This window comes from Cherax quadricarinatus, chromosome 41 (assembly GCF_038502225.1).
Source record: "Cherax quadricarinatus isolate ZL_2023a chromosome 41, ASM3850222v1, whole genome shotgun sequence".
In the NCBI taxonomy this organism is placed as follows: Eukaryota; Metazoa; Arthropoda; class Malacostraca; order Decapoda; family Parastacidae; genus Cherax; species Cherax quadricarinatus.
The window spans coordinates 10,172,654-10,198,984 of NC_091332.1; the positions used below are offsets into that span (position 1 = coordinate 10,172,654).

The 26,331-nt window shown below is 39.0% G+C and overlaps 1 protein-coding gene across 3 annotated transcripts in view; it reads right to left on the reverse strand.

Moving 5' to 3' along the window:
- The window catches only part of Cen (cerebellar degeneration-related protein 2-like), a 298,305-nt gene that overhangs the window by 2,940 nt on the left and 269,034 nt on the right, over positions 1–26,331 (reverse strand). For all 3 annotated transcript variants that reach the window (XM_053786683.2, XM_070092990.1, XM_070092991.1), the window contains exons 5-8: positions 23,501–23,687; positions 18,797–18,943; positions 18,050–18,169; positions 16,063–16,212 (exon numbers count right to left, since the gene is read on the reverse strand). In XM_053786683.2, coding sequence (XP_053642658.1) covers positions 16,063–16,212; positions 18,050–18,169; positions 18,797–18,943; positions 23,501–23,687 — 604 coding nt within the window. The remainder of the gene's footprint in view (positions 1–16,062; positions 16,213–18,049; positions 18,170–18,796; positions 18,944–23,500; positions 23,688–26,331) is intronic.

A 26,331-nucleotide genomic window follows, 5' to 3' on the forward strand; every position in this document is an offset into this window, starting at 1 on the left:
TCACGTGTCTTCAGCATTCTATGGAGAGGAAGAATGGACACAGGGTTCATCCCACACACACTAAAACAACAGACACAGCCTCACTCCACAAAGGTGGCAGTGAAGCAATTTCAAAGAACTACAGATTGATAGCACTAACATCCCATATCATCAAAATCTTTGAAAGGGTTCTAAGAAGCAAGATTACCAACCACCTAGATACCCATCAATTACACAACCCAGGGCAACATGGGTTTAGAGCAGGTCGCTCCTGCCTGTCCCAGCTACTGGGCCACTATGACAAGGTCCTGGATGCTGTAGAGGATAAATAAGATGTAGTATACACAAACTTTGCAAACGCTTTCGACAGGTGTGACCATGGTGTAATAGCACACAAAATGTGTGAGAAAAGAATAACAGGAAAAGTTGGTAGATAGATCTATAACTTCCTGACAAACAGAACACAAAGAGCAACAGTAAACAGAGTAAAGTCTCAGGCAGCCATGGTGACAAGCTGTTCCACAAGGCACAGTACTTACTCCCATTCTATTCCTCATCCTCATTTTGGACATAGACAGAGATATAAGCCATAGCTCCATGTCTTACTTTGCAGATGACACCCGGATTGCCATGGCAGTGACCTCCATCGAAGACACCGCGAGACTATAAGCGGACATCAACCAAATCTTCAAATGGGCCACTCAAAATAATACGAGGTTCAACAAGGAGAAATTTCAACTACTCAGATATGAAAAACTTGAGGAAATTAAAACTGTATCAAGGTATACAACAAATTCTAACCATACAATAGAGCGAAAAAGAAATGTGAAGGACCTGGCAGTGATAACGTCAAGAGGATCTCGCCTTCAAAGACCACAACAATGTATCTACCTCATCTGCTAGGAAAATGACAGGATAGATAATGAGAAACTTCGAAACTAGGGACGCCATGCCCATGATGATCCTCTCCCTATCGCTTGTTCTCTCTAGGCTGGAATACTGCTGTACACTAATGGCCCCCTTCAAGGCTGGAGACATTGCAGACCTGGAGAGCGTACAAAGAACTTTCACGGCACACATAAGTACGATAAGGCATCTAAATTACTGGGAACGGTTGAAGGTCCCTGATCTGTATTCCCTGGAATGCAGGCAAGAGATACATGATAATATACATTTGGAAGGTCCTGGAGGGATCGGTACCAAACCTGCACACAAAAATCACTCCCTATGAAAGCAAAAGACTCGGCAGGAGATGCAGCATTCCCCCGATGAAAAGCAGGGGCACCACGAGTGTACTGAGAGACAACACTAAGTGTCTGGGCCCCAAGACTGTTCAACTGCCTCCCAGCATACATAAGGGAGATTACCAACAGACCCCTGGCTGTCTTCAAGAAGGTACTGGACAGGCACCTAAAGTCAGCACCTGACCAACCGGGCTGTGGTTCATGCGTCTGTGTGTGCGGCCAGGAGTAACAGCCTGGTTGATCAGACCCTGATATACCATGAGGCCTGGTCTCAGACAGAGCCACAGGGGTGCTGACCCCTGAAACCCTCTCCAGATAATACCTTCCATGATACAGTTTTGAACAGTGTGTTTTGATATACTAATACATTTTATAATTTTTTTTTTTTAACAAGTCGGCCATCTCCCACCGAGGCAGGGTGACCCAAAAAAGAAAGAAAATCCCCAAAAAGAAAATACTTTCATCATCATTCAACTCTTTCACCACACACACACATTATCACTGTTTTTGCAGAGGTGCTCAGAACACAACAGTTTAGAAGCATATACATAAAAAGATACACAACATATCCCTCCAAACTGCCAATATCCCAAACCCCTCCTTTAAAGTGCAGGCATTGTACTTCCCATTTCCAGGACTCAAGTCCGACTATATGAAAATAACCGGTTTCCCTGAATCCTTTCACTAAATATTACCCCGCTCACACTCCAACAGATCGTCAGGTCCCAAGTACCATTCGTCTCCATTTACTCCTATCTAACATGCTCACGCACGCTTGCTGGAAGCCCAAGCCCCTCGCCCACAAAACCTCCTTTACCCCCTCTCTCCAACCCTTTCGAGGACGACCCCCTACCCCGCCTTCCTTCCCCTACAGATTTATATGCTTTCCATGTCATTCTACTTTGATCCATTCTCTCTAAATGAACAAACCACCTCAACAACCCCTCTTCTGCCCTCTGACTAATACTTTTATTAACTCCACACCTTTTCCTAATTTCCACACTCCGAATTTTCTGCATAATATTTACACCACACATTGCCCTTAAACAGGACATCTCCACTGCCTCCAACCATCTCCTCGCTGCTGCATTTACCACCCAAGCTTCACACCCATATAAGAGTGTTGGTACTACTATACTTTCATACATTCCCTTCTTTGCCTCCATAGATAACGTTTTTTGACTCTACATATACCTCAATGCACCACTCACCTTTTTTCCCTCATCAATTCTATGATTAACCTCATCCTTCATAAATCCATCCGCCGACACGTCAACTCCCAAGTATCTGAAAACATTCACTTCTTCCATACTCCTCCTCCCCAATTTGATATCCAATTTTTCTTTATCTAAATCATTTGATACCCTCATCACCTTAGTCTTCTCTATGTTCACTTTCAACTTTCTACCTTTACACACATTCCCAAACTCATCCATTAACCTTTGCAATTTTTCTTTAGAATCTCCCACAAGCACAGTATCATCAGCAAAAAGTAACTGTGTCAATTCCCATTTTGAATTTGATTCCCCAAAATTTAATCCCACCCCTCTCCCGAACACCCTAGCATTTACTTCCTTTACAACCCCATCTATAAATATATTAAACAACCATGGTGACATTACACATTCCTGTCTAAGACCTACTTTTACCGGGAAGTAGTCTCCCTCTCTTCTACACACCCTAACCTGAGCCTCACTATCCTCATAAAAACTCTTTACAGCATTTAGTAACTTACCACCTATTCCATATACTTGCAACATCTGCCACATTGCTCCCCTATCCACTATCATATGCCTTTTCTAAATCCATAAATGCAATAAAAACTTCCCTACCTTTATCTAAATACTGTTCACATATATGCTTCCATGTAAACACTTGATCTACACATCCCCTACCCACTCTGAAAACTCCTTGCTCATCCGCAATCCTACATTCTGTCTTACCTCTAATTCTTTCAATTATAACCCTACCGTACACTTTTCCTGGTATACTCAATAAACTTATTCCTCTATAATTTTTACAATCTCTTTTGTCCCCTTTCCCTTTATATAAAGGGACTATACATGCTCTCTGCCAATCCCTAGGTACCTTCCCCTCTTTCATACATTTATTAAACAAAAGTACCAACCACTCCAACACTATATCCCCCCTACTTTTAACATTTCTGTCATGATCCCATCAGTTCCAGCTGCTTTACCCCCTTTCATTCTATGTAGTGCCTCGTGTACCTCCCCCACACTTACATTCTGCTCTTCTTCACTCCTAAAAGATGGTATATCTCCCTGACCAGTGCATGAAATTACCGCCTCCCTTTCTTCCTCAACATTTAAAAGTTCCTCAAAATATTCTCGCCATCTACCTAATACCTCCCTCTCCCCATCTACTAACTCCCCTACTCTGTTTTTAACTGACAAATCCATACTTTCCCTAGGCTTTCTTAACTTGTTTAACTCCAAAATTTTTTCTTATTTTCATTAAAATTTCTTGACAGTGCCTCTCCCACTCTATCACCTGCTCTCCTTCTGCACTCTCTCACCACTCTCTTCACCTTTGTTTTACTCTCCATATACAGTGGACCCCCGGTTAACGATATACAGTGGACCCCCGCATAACGATCACCTCCGAATGCGACCAATTATGTAAGTGTATTTATGTAAGTGCGTTTGTACGTGTATGTTTGGGGGTCTGAAATGGACTAATCTACTTCACAATATTCCTTATGGGAACAAATTCGGTCAGTACTGGCACCTGAACATACTTCTGGAGTGAAAAAATATCGTTAACCGGGGGTCCACTGTATTTTCATTCAAGAAGTATGTTCAGGTGCCAGTACTGACCGAATTTGTTCTCATAAGGAATATTGTGAAGTAGATTAGTCCATTTCAGACCCCCAAACATACACGTACAAACGCACTTACATAAATACACTTACATAATTGGTCGCATTGGGAGGTGATCGTTAAGCGGGGGTCCACTGTACTTATAAATGTATTAATATAAATTTTATTTAACTACAACATGCACTGCTGCTATGTACCAGACTAGAGTGATGCAAACGTCAGTATCACTCCAGACTCCGAGCAGTGAAGTTGTGTAGTCTTATACAGTACATTACAAAAAATTTTTCTTTATTATATAAAGTAATATTACCCATTTTATATGCAAATATGAATGGAAAGAGAAAATGCAATGATGCTGAGCATTCTAGTAAACATAAATGGTTAACATTAGATGAAGATGGCCCATCATATGCTAAAATAGCACGTAATAATAATCATAATTTTTTTTTTTTTTTCAACAAGTCGGCCGTCTCCCACCGAGGCAGGGTGACCCAAAAAAGAAAGAAAATCCCCAAAAAGAAAATACTTTCATCATCATTCAACACTTTCACCACACTCACACATTATCACTGCTTTTGCAGAGGCGCTCAGAATACAACAGTTTAGAAGCATATACATATAAAGATACACAACATATCCCTCCAAACTGCCAACATCCCAAACCCCTCCTTTAAAGTGCAGGCATTGTACTTCCCATTTCCAGGACTCGAGTCCGACTATATGAAAATAACCGGTTTCCCTGAATCCCTTCACTAAATATTACCCTGCTCACACTCCAACAGATCGTCAGGTCCCAAGTATCATTCGTCTCCATTCACTCATATATAATAATAATATCTTTATTTCTTTCTAGGTAATAGGCTGGTAGACAGCAACCAGTCAGGGAGGTACTACCGTCCTGCCAAGTGAGTGTAAAACCAAAGCCTGTAATTGTTTTACATGATGGTAGGATTGCTGGCGTCCTTTTTTCTGTCTCATGAACATGCAAGGTTTCAGGTACGTCTTGCTACTTCTACTTACACTTAGGTAACACTACACATACATGTACAAGCATATACGTATATACATACATACCCCTCTGGGTTTTCTTCTGTTTTCTTTCTAGTTCTTGTTCTTGTTTATTTCCTCTTATCTCCATAGGGAAGTGGAACAGAATTCTTCCTCGGTAAGCCATGCGTGTCGTAAGAGGCGACTAAAATGCTGGGAGCAAGGGGCTAGTAACCCCTTCTCCTGTATACAGTGGACCCCCGCCTTACGATGGCATCGCATTACGTTAAATCCGCCATACAATACATTTTAACACAAAAATTTTGCCTCACCCCGCGCTAAAAAACTCGCCTTATGTGATTCATCCAGGAAGCATCCCACTTGTGGCCTCAGCACCAGTGTTTACAAGCCAGCAAGTGTGGTCGCATCTACGCATACATTCGGTACATTTCACATTATCCCAGTGTTTTTAGTGCTTGTAACTGCAAAGTAAGTCACCATGGACCACAAGAAAGCTTCTAGTGCCATCCCTGTGGTAAAAAGGGTGAGAATTAGTATGGAATTGAAGAGAGATTAAGGAAATGTGTGCAAAGTGGCTTGAAGTGCAAACCTTTATGGATGAAAATCACCCTCACACAGCTATTGCAAGCTGTGCTGGTGACTATTACAATGACAATGTTGTGAACCACTTTAGACAAATCATAAAGGAACGAGAGGTACAGAGCTCTATGGACAGATGTTGTGCGACAGAGGTCCAGTGACTCTCAAGCTGGTCCTAGTGGCATCAAAAGAAGGGAAGTAACCCCAGAAAAGGACTCGATACCTCAAGTCCTAATGGAAGGGGATTCCCCTTCTAAACAATAATAACATCCACACTCTCCCCTCCTCCCATCCTATCAGTCATCACCAGATCTTCAATAAAGGTAAGTGTCATGTATTCTATTCTTAGTAGAGTATTAACTGTGCATGTCTTCAATTTGTGTGTATTAAAATTAATATTTCATGTGGTAAAAATTTTTTTTTCATACTTTTGGGTGTCTTGCATGGGAGCAAGGGGCTAGTAACCCCTTCTCCTGTATAAATTACTAAATTTAAAATGAGAAACTTTTGTTTTTCTTTTTAGGTCACCCTGCCTTGGTGGGATGCGGCTGGTTTGTTGAAAGAAGAAAGGGTGTCTTGCACAGATTAATTTGATTTCCATTATTTCTTATGGGGAAAATTAATTCGCCTTATGATAATTTCAGCATACGATGAGCTCTCGGGAATGGATTAATATCGTAACGCGGGGGTCCACTGTATATTACTAAATGTAAAAGGAGAAACTTTCGTTTTTCCTTTTGGGCCACCCCGCCTCGGTGAGATACGGCCGGTGTGTTGAAAGAAAGATCTTTATTTCTACAAGTATATGTACAAGGTATACAGGGCTAGCTTACATCAATGACATACGTACTACTATATAGAAAGCCCCTTGCCCCTTGTTATGAAAGATCTTTATTTCTACAAGTATATGTACAAGGTATACAGGGCTAGCTGACATCAATGACATACTACTATATAGAAAGCCCCTTGTCCCTTGTTATACAGAGAATTTCGGGCAAATTAGGTCTTGTCCCAGGATGCGATACACACCAGCCGATTAACACCTTGGAATCCATTTTACTGATGGGTGAACAGGAACAGCAGGTGTCTTATGGAAACACATCCTGTTTTCCAGCCATACCAGGGGATCAATCCCCGGACCTCAGTATGTGAGCAGTGTGTGCTAGTAATCGAGCTATGGGACATCTACGTGACAAGAAAATGAACGAGATAAAAGGGCATGGAATGGATATAGCATCTTATACCTATGTCAAAAGTGATTGTTAAAAATTGTAGTTCTGAAATGGATAATATGGAATGTCTTTTATTATGTATTGAAGACTGCAGCGAAAAGAGAATTCCATTAAGTCAGATGATGATTCAAATTAAAGGAACAAGTCTCTATTCAATGTTAAAAAAAGAAAATGGCAATTAAGGGGAAATTTTTTGGCATTTGTGGCTGCTTTTACAACTTTAAAAAGAATACGAGACTCCTCAATATTCAATTTACTGGTCAAAGTGCTAGTGTAGATAATGAGGCAGCTGCAAGATTTCCTAATGATCTAAAAAACTGACTGAAGAAAATGGCTATAAAGTTAAGCAAATTTTTAATGTAGAAGAAATGGGTTTATTTTGGAAGATGCCGTCATGCACTTATATGATGGGAAAAGAATCATCACAACCAGGATATAGTCTCCAAAGACCATTTAATGCTTTCATTAAGTGGGAATGCATTTGATTAATTTAAATTAAAGCCTATGCTGGTGTACAGAGCAGAAAATCCAAGTGCTCTTAAATCCTATTCAAAAATTGCTCTTCCTGTTATATGGCAGTCAAATAAGAAGTCTGGATGTACCTGGGATATAACTGGAGGAGGTTTAAGGGGTCATCAGCCCCCTCCCCCCCGGCCTGGTCCGTGACCAGGCCTCACAGTAGATCAGGGCCTGATCAACCAGGTTGTTACTATTTGAAAATTGGTTTCCAAATTATTTATTGGATAATGTACCGGGTCATCCTACTTCTCTTTCTGACTTGAATGAAAATGTCAATGTAATTTTCCGCCACTGAACACAGCATCGTTATTGCAGCCAGTGGATCTGGGTGTCATTGCTACACTTAAGGCCTATTATTTAAGATGTACTTTTGGGCAAGCCATAAAAATAACAACCAGAGAAAATGCCACAAGTTTAAGTGAATATTGAAAAGGTTACAATATCCAAAATGCAAATGAAAACATAAGTGAATCACAGCTTGAAATAACTGTGAGCAACATGAGAGCTGTTTGGCAATTTCTTTTACCACATTGTTCCAATGATTTTGCTGGTTTTGAATAATATATTGAAACTGTTTGTGAAAACACTGTGCAGCTTGGGAAAGATCATCTCAGATTAGAAGCTTTGGACTGTGAAAATGTGCATCAATGCACCGACTCCCTTTCTGATGACTATGATACAACACTTGTGGAATCAGTAATGTTTATTTGAAGAAACAGGAAAATCAAGAAAATGCTGCACCTACAAAAGAATTAACATTGGAAGAACTATCAATTTTAATTGCAAAAGTAGAAGATGCGTGTGACTTCATAATGAATGCTGATGCAAACACTAAATGAGGCATTAGAGTTAGGCAGGCGTTACAAAATGGTATTCGATGCTAGAGACATGTATGCTGATAAAAAGAAGAAAAAACTGTGCAAACTATGCTGTTCAACTATTTTTGAAAATAAAAACTATATTTTTATTTACTGTGTGTACACTGTTTATTTACAACTGTAATAAAAATCTTTAGTACTATTTTTTCATTTTTATCTTTTGTAAATGTGTGCAAGAGTTTCATGTGCACTGATTTGTACTAAGCAAACAGTTAAATATTTTTGTGATCAGAAGCACTGAGTCACATTGTTGGAATGCATTACATTAAAACACATTTCATATAATAACTTGATCAGTACAGTTGTACTGTACGGTATTTTTTTGACACATTAACCGTACTATTCAAGGTATTGCTGTAATGAGAAAGAAGACGAATCAAAGAAAATTAAGTTAAAACATTACAGAATCATACAGCATGCCCTCACTCACAGACAGATATCAGAATATGACGATGTCACTACCTTATCAACCCAGCCTCTCACTATAGTGGGTGCCAAAGGGCAGCATCCTAGGCCCTCTATAATTCATGATCTACATCAATGACCTACCTATTGCCTCTCAGGAGCTTAAACTAGTTCTGTTTGCAGATGACAACTTTCGTTTTATCAAATCCTGATCCTGCTGACTTCAACAACAGTCCTATAATCTATTAAAATTACTGTATTTAATAATTTTCATTATTAATCAGTACATGTATGTCAAAAAGTAAAGGCGGTGTGATGTTTTAGCAATACCGAAAACTTTCAACAATTCTTGGAATTGTCAGGATTTTTGAAGCTAAAAAGGAGGAGATGATGTAAACTAGAAAGAGAAAGGCGCTCCCTATACAGGCAAAGGCAAAGAATAACATAGCGGCTACAAGAGGCCAATGTATCTGCAATATGTAGGGAGACACTGGCCAAAGAAATAGCAAACATCGAACTAAAGCTACAGGAATCTTACAGGAGTCAAGAAATGTGAGAACTAAAAGCCATAAATGAAATTGAAAGGAACCCAAAGTATTTCTTTTCTTATGCCACATCAAAGTCTAGAACAGCATCCAGTATTGGGCCCCTACTTTCACGGGATGGGTCCTACACAGATGACAGCAAGGAAATGAGTGAACTACTCAAGTCCTAATATGACTCGGTTTATAGCGAGCCACTAACCAGACACAGTCGAAGACCTAACTGAATTTTTTATGAGAGAGAGAGAATTTAGTAGACACACACCTATCTGATATTATCCTGATGCCAAATGACTTCAAAAAGGCAATGACATGCCCATGCACTGTGACCCAGGCCCAGATTCATGGAACTCCGTGTTCATGAAGAACTGCAAGAAGCCCCTATCGCGTGCTTTTAACATCCTGTGGATAAGGAGCTTGGACACTGGGGTCGTCCCACAGTTACTAAAAACAACAGACATAGCCCCACTCCACAAAGGGGGCAGTAAAGCAATTGCAAAGAACTAAAGACCAATAGTGCTAACATCCCATATCATAAAAATCTTTGAAAGGGTTCTAAGAAGCAAGATCACCACCCATCTAGATATCCATCAGTTACACAACCCAGGGCAGCATGGGTTTAGAGCAGGTCGCTCCTGTCTGCCCCAACTACTGGACCACTATGACAAGGTCCTGCATGCTCTAGAAGACAAACAGAATGCAGATGTAATATACACAGACTTTGCAAAAGCCTCTGACAAGTGTGACCATGGTGTAACAGTGCACAAAATGTGTGATAAGAAATAACAGGAAGAGCCGGTAGATGGATCTATAATTTCCTAACAAATAGAACACAAAGTGTAGTAGTCAACAGAGTAAAGTCTGAGGCACTACAGCGAAAAGCTCCATTCCACAAGGCACAGTACTTGCCCCCATCTTGTTCCTCATCCTCATATTGGACAGACAGGGATATAAGCCACAGCGCCGTGTCTTCCTTTGCAGATTACACCCCACTGCAAGACTCCAGGCGGATCAACCAAATCTTTAAATGGTCTGCAGAAAACAATATTATATTATTTTTTTTTTTTTTTATTATCACACCGGCCGATTCCCACCAAGGCAGGGTGGCCCGAAAAAGAAAAACTTTCACCATCATTCACTCCATCACTGTCTTGCCAGAAGGGTGCTTTACACTACAGTTTTTAAACTGCAACATTAACACCCCTCCTTCAGAGTGCAGGCACTGTACTTCCCATCTCCAGAACTCAAGTCCGGCCTGCCGGTTTCCCTGAATCCCTTCATAAATGTTACTTTGCTCACACTCCAACAGCACGTCAAGTATTAAAAACCATTTGTCTCCATTCACTCCTATCAAACACGCTCACGCATGCCTGCTGGAAGTCCAAGCCCCTCGCACACAAAACCTCCTTTACCCCCTCCCTCCAACCCTTCCTAGGCCGACCCCTACCCCGCCTTCCTTCCACTACAGACTGATACACTCTTGAAGTCATTCTGTTTCGCTCCATTCTCTCTACATGTCCGAACCACCTCAACAACCCTTCCTCAGCCCTCTGGACAACAGTTTTGGTAATCCCGCACCTCCTCCTAACTTCCAAACTACGAATTCTCTGCATTATATTCACACCACACATTGCCCTCAGACATGACATCTCCACTGCCTCCAGCCTTCTCCTCGCTGCAACATTCATCACCCACGCTTCACACCCATATAAGAGCGTTGGTAAAACTATACTCTCATACATTCCCCTCTTTGCCTCCAAGGACAAAGTTCTTTGTCTCCACAGACTCCTAAGTGCACCACTCACTCTTTTTCCCTCATCAATTCTATGATTCACCTCATCTTTCATAGACCCATCCGCTGACACGTCCACTCCCAAATATCTGAATACGTTCACCTCCTCCATACTCTCTCCCTCCAATCTGATATTCAATCTTTCATCACCTAATCTTTTTGTTATCCTCATAACCTTACTCTTTCCTGTATTCACCTTTAATTTTCTTCTTTTGCACACCCTACCAAATTCATCCACCAATCTCTGCAACTTCTCTTCAGAATCTCCCAAGAGCACAGTGTCATCAGCAAAGAGCAGCTGTGACAACTCCCACTTTGTGTGTGATTCTTTATCTTTTAACTCCACGCCTCTTGCCAAGACCCTCGCATTTACTTCTCTTACAACCCCATCTATAAATATATTAAACAACCACGGTGACATCACACATCCTTGTCTAAGGCCTACTTTTACTGGGAAAAAATTTCCCTCTTTCCTACATACTCTAACTTGAGCCTCACTATCCTCGTAAAAACTCTTCACTGCTTTCAGTAACCTACCTCCTACACCATACACTTGCAACATCTGCCACATTGCCCCCCTATCCACCCTGTCATACGCCTTTTCCAAATCCATATATGCCACAAAGACCTCTTTAGCCTTATCTAAATACTGTTCACTTATATGTTTCACTGTAAACACCTGGTCCACACACCCCCTACCTTTCCTAAAGCCTCCTTGTTCATCTGCTATCCTATTCTCCGTCTTACTCTTAATTCTTTCAATTATAACTCTACCATACACTTTACCAGGTACACTCAACAGACTTATCCCCCTATAATTTTTGCACTCTCTTTTATCCCCTTTGCCTTTATACAAAGGAACTATGCATGCTCTCTGCCAATCCCTAGGTACCTTACCCTCTTCCATACATTTATTAAATAATTGCACCAACCACTCCAAAACTATATCCCCACCTGCTTTTAACATTTCTATCTTTATCCCATCAATCCCGGCTGCCTTACCCCCTTTCATTTTACCTACTGCCTCACGAACTTCCCCCACACTCACAACTGGCTCTTCCTCACTCCTACAAGATGTTATTCCTCCTTGCCCTATACACGAAATCACAGCTTCCCTATCTTCATCAACATTTAACAATTCCTCAAAATATTCCTTCCATCTTCCCAATACCTCTAACTCTCCATTTAATAACTCTCCTCTCCTATTTTTAACTGACAAATCAATTTGTTCTCTAGGCTTTCTTAACTTGTTAATCTCACTCCAAAACTTTTTCTTATTTTCAACAAAATTTGTTGATAACATCTCACCCACTCTCTCATTTGCTCTCTTTTTACATTGCTTCACCACTCTCTTAACCTCTCTCTTTTTCTCCATATACTCTTCCCTCCTTGCATCACTTCTACTTTGTAAAAACTTCTCATATGCTAACTTTTTCTCCCTTACTACTCTCTTTACATCATCATTCCACCAATCGCTCCTCTTCCCTCCTGCACCCACTTTCCTGTAACCACAAACTTCTGCTGAACACTCTAACACTACATTTTTAAACCTACCCCATACCTCTTCAACCCCATTGCCTATGCTCTCATTAGCCCATCTATCCTCCAATAGCTGTTTATATCTTACCCTAACTGCCTCCTCTTTTAGTTTATAAACCTTCACCTCTCTCTTCCCTGATGCTTCTATTCTCCTTGTATCCCATCTACCTTTTACTCTCAGTGTAGCTACAACTAGAACGTGATCTGATATATCTGTGGCCCCTCTATAAACATGTACATCCTGAAGTCTACTCAACAGTCTTTTATCTACCAATACATAATCCAACAAACTACTGTCATTTCGCCCTACATCATATCGTGTATACTTATTTATCCTCTTTTTCTTAAAATATGTATTACCTATAACTAAACCCCTTTCTATACAAAGTTCAATCAAAGGGCTCCCATTATCATTTACACCTGGCACCCCAAACTTACCTACCACACCCTCTCTAAAAGTTTCTCCTACTTTAGCATTCAAGTCCCCTACCACAATTACTCTCTCACTTGGTTCAAAGGCTCCTATACATTCACTTAACATCTCCCAAAATCTCTCTCTCTCCTCTGCATTCCTCTCTTCTCCAGGTGCATACACGCTTATTATGACCCACTTCTCGCATCCAACCTTTACTTTAATCCACATAATTCTTGAATTTACACATTCATATTCTCTTTTCTCCTTCCATAACTGATCATTTAACATTACTGCTACCCCTTCCTTTGCTCTAACTCTCTCAGATACTCCAGATTTAATCCCATTTATTTCCCCCCACTGAAACTCTCCTACCCCCTTCAGCTTTGTTTCGCTTAGGGCCAGGACATCCAACTTCTTTTCATTCATAACATCAGCAATCATCTGTTTCTTGTCATCCGCACTACATCCACGCACATTTAAGCAACCTCAATTACTCTGATATGGAAAATGTGAGGAAATTAAAACTTCATCGGAGTATAAAACAAATTCCAACCACACAACAGAGCGAAAAACTAATGTCGAAGGCCTGGGCGTGATTCAATTCAAAGTTTATTCTCTATAAGGATTACAATGTTGAATTTACAGAATTTGGTTATTGTGTGGTTTACATGTAGTTAAATAATGATTACAGAGTGTACCACTAGAACACCTAGCATGGCTAGGCATTTCGGGCAGACTTAGTTTAATTCTTTATTTTAAAATATTACAAATTATGAGGTAAGTTGGTATTATGGCTAAGTGACTAAATACTAGTTTGTGAGTTTAGCAATGTGAATGCTTTTGTTTTGGCACAGTACATAGTGTCAGTACTGGAGTATCATAGGATTCATTATTTTAAGATTGAGATTAATATTTCTGTTTATGGTCAAATGGGTGAGTGAGTGTAAGTGTGAACCACCAGGTGGTATTCATGTAGTTAGTTGATGGGGTGTATCAGGGAGATAAGATGTTTTCTAATGGTAGTTTTGAAGGTGATGAATGTGTCTGCAGTTCTAAAGGATCTCGCCTTCAAGGACCATAACACTATCAATTGCATCTGCTACAAAAATGACAGGATGGATAATGAGAACCTTCAAAACCAGGGATGCCAAGCCCATGATGACACTCTTCAGGTCGCTTGTTCTACCTAGGCTGGAATATTGCTGCACACTAACAGCACCTTTCAAGGCAGGTGAAATTGCTGACCTAAAAAATGTACAGAGAACCTTCACAGCACACATAACTGTGATAAACCACCTCAATTACTGGGAACGTTTGAAGTTACTAAATCTGTACTCCCTAGAATGCAGGAGGGAGAGATACACGATTATATGCACCCGTACCAAAACTTGCACACGAAAATCACTCCTTAAGAAAGCAAAAGATTCAGCAGATGGTGCAACATCCCCCCAATGAAAAGCAGGGGTGCCACTAGCATGACAAGATACAACACAGTGTTAGGGGCCCACGACTGTTCAACTGCCTCCCAGCATACATCAGGGGAATTACCAATAGATCCCTGGCTGTCTTCAAGCAGGCACTGGACAGGCACCTAAAGTCAGTACCTGACCAGCTGGGCTGTGGTTCGTACGTTGGATTATGTGTGGCCAGCAGCAACAGCCTGGTTGATCAGGCCCTGATCCACCATGAGGCCTGGTCACAGACCGGGCCGCAGGGGCGTTGACCCCTGGAACTCTCTCCAGGTATACTCCGGGTATCTTTCTTCTTCTTTCGACACACCGGCCGTATCCCACCGAGGCGGGGTGCCCCAAAAGGAGAAACAAAAGTTTCTCTTTTTTTTTTTTTTTTTTTTTTTTTTTTTTTTTTTATTATCACACCGGCCGATTCCCACCAAGGCAGGGTGGCCCGAAAAAGAAAAACTTTCACCATCATTCACTCCATCACTGTCTTGCCAGAAGGGTGCTTTACACTACAGTTTTTAAACTGCAACATTAACACCCCTCCTTCAGAGTGCAGGCACTGTACTTCCCATCTCCAGGACTCAAGTCCGGCCTGCCGGTTTCCCTGAATCCCTTCATAAATGTTACTTTGCTCACACTCCAACAGCACGTCAAGTATTAAAAACCATTTGTCTCCATTCACTCCTATCAAACACGCTCACGCATGCCTGCTGGAAGTCCAAGCCCCTCGCACACAAAACCTCCTTTACCCCCTCCCTCCAACCCTTCCTAGGCCGACCCCTACCCCGCCTTCCTTCCACTACAGACTGATACACTCTTGAAGTCATTCTGTTTCGCTCCATTCTCTCTACATGTCCGAACCACCTCAACAACCCTTCCTCAGCCCTCTGGACAACAGTTTTGGTAATCCCGCACCTCCTCCTAACTTCCAAACTACGAATTCTCTGCATTATATTCACACCACACATTGCCCTCAGACATGACATCTCCACTGCCTCCAGCCTTCTCCTCGCTGCAACATTCATCACCCACGCTTCACACCCATATAAGAGCGTTGCTAAAACTATACTCTCATACATTCCCCTCTTTTATATTTAGTAATATATACAGGAGAAGGGGTTACTAGCCCCTTGCTCCCAGAATTTCAGCCGCCTCTTACGACACGCATGGCTTACGGAGGAAGAATTCTCTTCCACTTCCCCATGGAGATAAGTGGAAATAAACAAGAACAAGAACTAGTAAGAAAAATAGTGGAAAACCTAGAAGGGAGTGTAATGTAAGTAGAAGTAGCAAGACATACCTGAAATCTTGCATGTTTATGAGACAGAAAAAAGACACCAGCAATCCTGCCATCATGTAAAACAATTACAGGCTTTCATTTTACACTCAATTGGCAGGACGGTAGTACCTCCTTGGGCGGCTGCTGTCTACCAACCTACTACTCCAGGTATACTTCTCCCAAAATTGGCAACTGACATGGCAGAAATATTAGTTTGATCAAAATAACCTGTATATATAGAATTATTATCTCTTAAAATTTAGTTTTTACTATCATCACTCGATACAAACACTCCTGTACCAAACTTGCTGCCCTGTTGTTCTACCTCCATGAAATATATTAATAGCTCACCTGACTGCCCCATGCATAACCACCATTCTTCAGCTTAATGAGGGCACATTCTCCGTGAATACTTTCAATTGAAGCATCAGTATCCTCAATACTATCATTCAGGTCGTACAAAGTTGGATTGCTTGCCAGCTCATCTACTTGACCAAGACACTGAAAAGATGATCATTAGTGATATATAACATATATTCAAACATACACATATATGAAAATTTTCATTCTTATTCTCTCCTTTAATAAATCAAAGAAGGTGATTTTAATAAAGTAATACACAATTCATACTATTATAAATTCCTTTTACAAGTAAAAAATAAACCATTAATAATTAACATATAGATTGATGCAATCGTACAATGATGTACTCCTTGCACTAATGCAATGTGCAGCAGAAGCTACGGTTTCCCAGTTAACTTTCCATACACTGTCAGACACACGAAATAGAACGACATTAGCAATCAGCACTGTCAATTTTTCCTCTCAGGGTCTCAGTAATTCAGAGATCTAAGCCTAAGCCTCAAGGTTGCCAGTGATATATAAACCAAAATCAGAGTTGGATATGGTGACCCCAAAAAAAAAAAAAAAAATCACTTAGGCGACTCTCAAGTCATCTCAGAAGCTGGTGATGGACACATCAATTGTGTCAGACTTCCAGCAAAGAGAGTGAGGGAGTTATTGTTATGAGAGACATTGCATTCATTTCCCCCCAAGGAAAATGAAGGCAATATCTCCCATAGGTGACTGATAAAAGTTGTGATGATTGCTAAGGAGGGCCACCATGGTTTAAAAACTTGGGTAGCTTTGAAAACAGGTTGAACAAATATACGGTACGAGTGAGAAGGGTTGGAGTTGAGAAAGACCTGCCTTGCATGGACCAATAAGCCTACTAGAGTGCTCCTCAATTTGTCTTTTCTTTCAACAAACCAGCCACATCCCACCAAGGCAGGGTGGCCCAAAAAGAAAAAAAAAAAAAAAGTTTCTCTTTTTAACTTTAGTAATGTATACAGGAGAAGGGGTTACTAGCCCCCTTGCTGCCGGCACATTAGTTGCCTCTTATGACACACATGGCTTATGGAGGAAAAATTCTGTTCCACTTCCCCATGGAGATAAAAGGAAATAAACAGGAACAAGAACTAGTAAAAAAATAGAAGAAAACCCAGAGGGGTGTGTATATATATGCTTGTACATGCATGTGTAGTGTGACCTAAGCGTAAGCAGAAGTAGCAAGACGTATCCAAAATCTTGCATGTTTATGAGACAGAAAAAAAGACACCAGCAATCCTACTATCATATAAAACAATTACAGGTTTCTGGTTTACACTCACTTGGCAGGACGGTAGTACCTTCCTGGGCGGATGCTGTCTACCAGCCTACTGTTCTTATGTATTATGACCAGCCTGTCAATGGCTACAATAATTTACAATATTAATTTACTTCATGCTTTTAAGGTTAAATTTTATAATAAAATGCAATTATGATATTTTTTGTATCCCACTTCATAAAAATATGTAATTCACCAGTAACTAAACAGTTGATAGCGAGTTTTTATTACTTTTTTTTTTTTTTTTTTTTTTAGTTTTAAGACAAATTTTCAAGATAACGGGATTCAACTGGATGTGGAAATTTTCAAGAATTTCTGGTAGTTTGAAGTTATAGTATGGTAGTATGTACTTCTTACTGAATAAATGAAATATGATTAAACAGTAGATTAAATAGCCATATGGGTTAATAATCTCCATGGGGAAGTGGAACAGAATTCTTCCTCTGTAAGCCATGCATGTCACAAGAGGCAAGTAAAATGCCAGGAGCAAGGGGCTAGTAACCCCTTCTGTATACATTACTAAATTTATAAAGAGAAACTTTCGTTTTTCTTTCTAGACCACCCCACTTCGGTGGGATATGGCCAGTGCATTGACTGAAGAAAGAAGATGGGTTAAATAACACTGAGCAAATTAAAGCTTTTTAACGTAAAATGTTAAAGAGCCAAACTCACCTTGCGACAGAGTTTTGCAGAGGAAGTATCATCCAGAGATGCTAGCTCCTCGTCAAATGTTCGAACTGTAACTACCTTCTCGTGTAATACTGCAAGCTGGTCTTGAAGTATGTTATTCTCCTGAGATGCATACAGGTAAACATGAATTTATGTTTTTCTACTTTATGCTAGATTTAAAAATACTGCTGAAATGAATATTTTGCATTAGACACACATCAGAGTAGCTTTGGAGAACAGAATTCAGATTTATACATAGACATGCATTTCTTGAGTCATGATCTCCCTAACTTGCCGATAAAATTTTTGTCTTTGTTCCTTGTAGTTTAACATTAGCAAAATAACAAAACACAACTTGACTCCACATTTGGTTTAAAGACCTATAAAATGCATAACCATTTTCTGAAGATTTAAAATGGTAATCAGCAATATGAAAAAACATTTTCCTAAAGATGAAAGCACAGCAAATGGCATCCAGAAAATCAAGAGTATGGATAGTGTACAGTGGTACATTGAGTTTCAAACAGCTCCCAACTCGAACAATTATGCAAGTGTATTTTTATAAGTGCTTTTGTAAGTGTATTTTTGGGGGTCTGAAACAGACTAATCTAATTTACATTATTCCCTATGGGAACAAATTCGTTTGGTATCAACACCCGAACAGCCTTCTGGAATGAATTAAGTTCATAACTCGAGGTACCACTGTATACTCTTCAAGAAGGGAGGATTAGGATTATAAAAAGGCCTCACTTGAGTTGTGCATGCCAATTGGATCTCCAGCTCCTCTTTTTTGCGAACTTCTCCTGCCAGTTCATTTTGAGCTGCCTTCAGTCTCTCTTGCAGCTCCTCAATCCTATTTCGTGCTTCTTTGTCTTCAGCTGTTCGTTCTTCACAGTTCTGAGTTAGAAAAAAAGCAAACAGAAATCTAATAAAATATCTTCATATCTTTAAACAAGTGATTTAGTTTATCTTGCAATCATTTACGTATGTTTTCCCTCACAAGACAATAGTAAGATACAGTAATGATAATAAAAAAATATGAAATTTACCAGAACGGCCACTCATTTTTGGACCACAAAATCTGTTCCCATGTTCTAGCTATTAAAATCTTCATATCTTAAAAATGGATATTATGCCATTTGCTGTCAAGTAAAATTCTGGAGAAAGTTTGAGAAAAACAAATCCAGTATTTACTGTTTAGTTAGAATATATATAAACCAAATAATACAGTTTTACTGCTAGACTGATAAATATTATATATACAGTACAGTAGTCATCACGTAGGTTTTAATATCATTCCTTTAATTAAACTCTCATAAAATAATGAACTATTACATAACAAACATTTCTCACAGAAAAAAAAATATTTTAAAATCTAATGAATTTGATGCAATGTGATTCTTAATCACCATAAAGGGCTATAATATTAGCTCAGAAAATCAAAGTAAAAAAAAAGAAAGCAATTATTGCCATAATTTGCAATTATCAGGGGGATGAACAGAATAAGCAAAGAAAAGACTGACTGACATGCAAACTAATGAGAAGAAAGTTTTTACCTGAATCTCAATATCCTCATCCTCCTCCTTATCGCAGATATCAGAGATAAGGGGTAAGGCCTTGATATTAACATCAAACATTTATAGAGAAACTGTTTGGGTCAGGGATCCACTTATGTTCTTACTGGATATGCTTATATTTTATATTTGTAATTTACTAGTAGTACTGCTCTACGAAGTACATGTAATTTTGGATAGGTTTTAATTCCTGTATATGCTCCTTATTTCTGAGAATAAACACCCATCTTCAGTGCACTATAACTGTTTTGTTGTACACAGTGAAATTGTACACAATGGTTTAAACAAAAGCAATATTTGATTTGCCATAGTTTGCACATAAACACAAAAACAGATCAGTTTCTTCAAAATTATTTCCTAAGCTCACTTGTACTCTACATTACTGAGTTGTAACAGGAAAATTACTCTTAAAAAATCTTCAAAGTCTGTACTGAAATATCATTTATATTATAATTATTAATGTGTTTGTTTTACAATAAATTTATTTAAAGAGCTTGTAGTACTCTTTGAAGATAAACTCATTAATTTAACAATCTTATATTTGCTATTAATTAATATGTAAGGAGCTGTGATTTAAGTTATATACAGGATTAAATTTGAACATACAGGCTCTTTATAATCATTGTTACAAAATGGCAACTGGAACTCTTGATATTAATGTTAGAAAATATTAAGTAAAATTGAAATTTCAGTTTGGGGAAGTGTGTGAATAACTTTTTAAATGGGAAAATAGAAAATAAAATACACAATATCAAAGACAGCAAATACTTGGTTTGCATGAGAAATCTACTAATTTTTTTTTTTTTTTCAACAAGTCGGCTGTCTCCCACCGAGGCAGGGTGACCCAAAAAAGAAAGAAAATCCCCAAAAAGAAAATACTTTCATCATCATTAAACACTTTCACCACACTCACACATTATCACTGTTTTTGAAGAGGTGCTCAGAATACAACAGTTTAGAAGCATATACGTAGAAAGATACACAACATATCCCTCCAAACTGCCAATATCTACTAATAAGATAATTATTTAAATGATGTAAGAGAATTTTATTTATTCAAAAGCTGATATGCAAAATATTAAATTCATGTACAGTATTATAACAGATAATCATATATAATACTGCATTTTATTGTGTGATCGCTTTTACCATCAAAATTAGATTACGTACCACATTGTATGCCTACTGTGATCTATATGATAATTAGCAAGCTTAGAAAAAGAACCACCTCATTATTAGTAACAGATGAGAGCTTGCGGTAGTGTAGTGTGTGTGTGTGGTGAATTTTGGCAAAAAGTTTTCATAAATTTTACATGAATGGGAAGGTAGGCAAGGATATAAAAGAAAATGCTCTCCAGTTTGCTCTGCTCAGCTGATCTTGTCTGGTCTGTCATACCCTCGGGTTCACGTCAGAATATAGGAGTACATTATGTGATTTAGTCACTAGTAAGTGTATACTGTATAAGGCAAAGCTGCCCATAACTGTGTCACAGCTTGAGAGAGGTTCTAAGAGTAAGTCAATCAGCAAGCAAGTCATATGTTAATGAAGTGTAATTCATCAAAGAGGCCAAAAACTCGATGAATAGTTAATAAGCCAGTGACAGAATTGAATGTCAAATACAGGGAAATGTTGAAGCAGTGATTAGCAACTAGTGTGAGACAGTGATGAGGCTAATACTACAACTGTGCTGTGAAAAACAATAATATTAGTGGTATTACCAACTGAATATTTTTTTTTTTTTATTATCACACCGGCCGATTCCCACCAAGGCAGGGTGGCCCGAAAAAGAAAAACTTTCACCATCATTCACTCCATCACTGTCTTGCCAGAAGGGTGCTTTACACTACAGTTTTTAAACTGCAACATTAACACCCCTACTTCAGAGTGCAGGCACTGTACTTCCCATCTCCAGGACTCAAGTCCGGCCTGCCGGTTTCCCTGAATCCCTTCATAAATGTTACTTTGCTCACACTCCAACAGCACGTCAAGTATTAAAAACCATTTGTCTCCATTCACTCCTATCAAACACGCTCACGCATGCCTGCTGGAAGTCCAAGCCCCTCGCACACAAAACCTCCTTTACCCCCTCCCTCCAACCCTTCCTAGGCCGACCCCTACCCCGCCTTCCTTCCACTACAGACTGATACACTCTTGAAGTTATTCTGTTTCGCTCCATTCTCTCTACATGTCCGAACCACCTCAACAACCCTTCCTCAGCCCTCTGGACAACAGTTTTGGTAATCCCGCACCTCCTCCTAACTTCCAAACTACGAATTCTCTGCATTATATTCACACCACACATTGCCCTCAGACATGACATCTCCACTGCCTCCAGCCTTCTCCTCGCTGCAACATTCATCACCCACGCTTCACACCCATATAAGAGCGTTGGTAAAACTATACTCTCATACATTCCCCTCTTTGCCTCCAAGGACAAAGTTCTTTGTCTCCACAGACTCCTAAGTGCACCACTCACTCTTTTTCCCTCATCAATTCTATGATTCACCTCATCTTTCATAGACCCATCCGCTGACACGTCCACTCCCAAATATCTGAATACGTTCACCTCCTCCATACTCTCTCCCTCCAATCTGATATTCAATCTTTCATCACCTAATCTTTTTGTTATCCTCATAACCTTACTCTTTCCTGTATTCACCTTTAATTTTCTTCTTTTGCACACCCTACCAAATTCATCCACCAATCTCTGCAACTTCTCTTCAGAATCTCCCAAGAGCACAGTGTCATCAGCAAAGAGCAGCTGTGACAACTCCCACTTTGTGTGTGATTCTTTATCTTTTAACTCCACGCCTCTTGCCAAGACCCTCGCATTTACTTCTCTTACAACCCCATCTATAAATATATTAAACAACCACGGTGACATCACACATCCTTGTCTAAGGCCTACTTTTACTGGGAAAAAATTTCCCTCTTGGTGGTTTATGCATCTTCTATTTTACATTATTTTAAGTTATTTATGTTCAGACTTGACACATTCTATATAAACAAATTCCAGAACATGAAGTGGAATAAATATTCACTGGGCTATTCCTGACAGTTTTTATACACAGGTATAACAAATTTAAAAACAATTGATGACACTTATTATTTTTTCAAACATGCAATGTTGAGGGTATACAATGAGACTAATGTCAAATCCACAATAATGCAACACCACAGCAACCACTAGAGGACAAATAATGTGCAATATTCTATATGCCAGTACAGTATGTTTTAAAATGCATGCATTTGGTTGTTATTAATACACTGCTATTAAGTTCTAGATGATTATTAGAAAATTTGATAAATTAATTTTTTTTGTAAATGGTACTACACTAACTACAGTACTGTATGAGTTTTATATTTTGACTAATAATTATTTCTGTAGTGTAATACAATGTATTATAAATAAGTCTTGGTGCAAGACATCAGGGTTCATGGTACAGGAATATGCAAGAAATTATATGATAATTTAAAAGTAATAATAAAACCATAGAGGCCTGCCAACAGTTATATAATTTTAGTATACATTTCCTATCTAGTGTGTACAGTGTTATATAGAATATCTGGAGCATGGTCTGTTATATATCTTGAATAAATTGCAAGATGATTCTCTATAAGTCATTAAATAGAGCACTTGACACACAACTGAAAAAGCCAGGTTTGATTCTTGGGTAAAATGAAACATATGGGTAAGTCTCCACATACTTGCTGTCCATTTTCAGCCAGAAGTAAATAGGTACAATACCTGGAAGTTAGTGGACTGTTGTGGACTGTATCTTAGGGGGAAAATTTCAAATGCAAATAACACTAAAAACAGGTTGCTGTGAGCTTTAATGTGCTCTTGTAACTACAAATAAATAACCCCTAACTGTTCACCTGTATGGTGTTCTCACAGGAGTGAGAGCGACGGAGAGACTGTTCTTCAAGAATGATTGAGCGATGCTTGTTTCTGCCCCGCTGCTTCTGCTGAAGCAGTTGCTGCTGTGCTCCTGCCCGAGCCTCCTCCAGGTTCTTTTGAAGGTCATCACAGCGTGCTTCCAAAGACTCCAAGTTAGCACACAAACTAGATAGGCAAAGCAATATATTAGGCTCAACAAATGTTCCTTTAAACAAGGGATGAGTTTCACTGACATAAAATTCAAAATATATATGCCAATACACTATATCATAGCATTCTTACTGGTAATACTGTACTTGTAAGTTATAAGTGTGATATATGTGAAGTACATACATGATAAAACATCTAAATTAAAAAGCTTTATTCCAGCAAAGTACTGTAACCTGTCTGCCAATCAATTTAAGGCTATAATTAAAAATCACATAGGTAGTAGGTTGGTAGACAGCAACCTCCCAGGGAGATACTACCTTACTGCCAAGTGAGTGTAAAATGAAAGCCTGTAATTGTTTTACATGATGGTAGGATTGCTGGTGTCCTTTTTTCTGTCTCATGAACATGCAAGATTTCAGGTATGTCTTGCTACTTCTACTTACACTTAGGTCACATATACAAGTACATATATACACACCCCTCTGGGTTTTCTTCTATTTTCTTTCTAGTTCTTATTCTTGTTTATTTCCTCTTATCTCCATTGGGAAGTGAACAGAATTCTTCCTCCATAAGCCATGCGTGTTGTAAGAGGCGACTAAAATGCCGGGAGCAAGGGGCTAGTAACCTCTTCTCCTGTATATATTACTAAATGTAAAAGGAGAAACTTTCATTTTTCCTTTTGGGCCACCCTGCCTCAATGGGATACGGCCGGTGTGTTGAAAGAAAGAAGAAAAAATTAAAAATCACCTCATCTCCCAAACTTAACTATACCAACACTATACTATCCCTGAAATCACAGAATCAGTTTGAAACTACTCTAAGGAATCCCGGTTAACTTAAGATCACTAAATCAATTTTATTTAATTTTTTTTTCTTCAACAAACCGGCTGTATCCTACCAAGGCAGGGTGTCCCAAAAAGAAAAACGAAAGTTTCTCTTTTTAAATTTAGTATAATTTATACAGGGGAAGGGGTTACTAGGCCCTTGCTCCCAGCATTTTAGTCGCCTCTTACAACACGCATGGCTTACGGAGGAAGAATTCTCTTCCACTTCCCCATGGAGATAAGAGGAAATAAACAAGAACAAGAACTAGAAAGAAAATAGAAGAAACCCAGAGGGGTGTGTATATATATGCTTGTACATGTATGTGTAGTGTGACCTAAGTGTAAGTAGAAGTAGCAAGACATACCTGAAACCTTGCATGTTTATGAGACAGAAAAATGGACACCAGCAATACTACCATCATGTAAAACAATTACAGGCTTTCGTTTTACACTCACTTGGCAGGACGGTAGTAAATCCCTGGGCGGTTGCTGTCTACCAACCTACTACCCCCCATTTTATTTAATACACACTTAAAATTGTACTTTTGTAAATTGTACTACTTGAACTTTTTTGCTGCCTATCTACTATAAATTTCATTAATTATAAAAAAAAAAATTCTACCTCTTTTTATAATAATACATAATTAAAACTTCCTAGGTAGTAGGTTGGTAGACAGCAACTGCCCAGGGAGGTACTACCGTCCTGCCAAGTGAGTGTAAAACGGAAACCTGTAATTGTTTTATATGATGGTAGGATTGCTGGTATCTTTTTTCTGTCTCATAGACATGCAAGATTTCAGGTATGTTTTGCTACTTCTTCTTACCTTAGGTCACACTGCACATACATGTACAAGCATATATATATATATATATATATATATATATATATATATATATATATACACACACACACACACACACACACACACACACACACACACACACACACACACACCCCTCTGGGTTTCCTTCTATTTTCTTACTAGTTCTTGTTCTTGTTTATTTCCTGTTATCTCCATGGGGAAGTGTAACAGAATTCTTCCTCCGTAAGCCATGTGTGTTGTAAGAGGCAACTAAAATGCTGGGAGCAAGGAGCTAGTAACCCCTTCTCCTGTATAAATTACTAAATTTAAAAAGAGAAACTTTCGTTTTTCTTTTTGGGCCTCCCTGCCTCGGTGGGATATGGCCAGTGCGTTGAAAGAAAGAAAAGAATTAAAACTTAAAACTAGACATAGGTTACAAAGTAGTAAGTAGTGTGTGTCAGCATTACCATTAATGTGCTTGAAATGCTTATGCATGCTAGTGGCTTTGTGCTTAACAATATTTTATTACATGTAAACTATACATTGTATACTATACAAAGAAATAAAAAAATCTGAATCCTGAATTTTTTTAATTGTTTTTAATGAGGACTAGAGTCCTAGAGGTGGGATGTACAGTACTGGCACTCTAATGGAGGGGTGAAGATGTCATAGTTCTAAGGCCCATCTGAACTGGAATGTGTCAGCACACTTCTGGCAAGACAGTGATTGAGTAAATGATGGAAACTGTTTCCATTTTTTGGGTGGGGGGGGGGGGGAGAACGTACTTTGATGGGAGATGGTCAGCCGGTGTCTGTACTGTAATAATCCTTTGGCTTGTTAGTAGCTTTCTTTGTGCTTAACAATATTTTATTACATGTAAAAGTACATTTTTTATACTACAGATAATTTTTTTATTAGGATCACTGACTTAGTGAAACATCTGCTGTAATAACAACTAACAATGTCATTTATGATAACAAATTTTAGTATTTAATCTTTATAATAATTACATTATAATGATGTCAATTATTT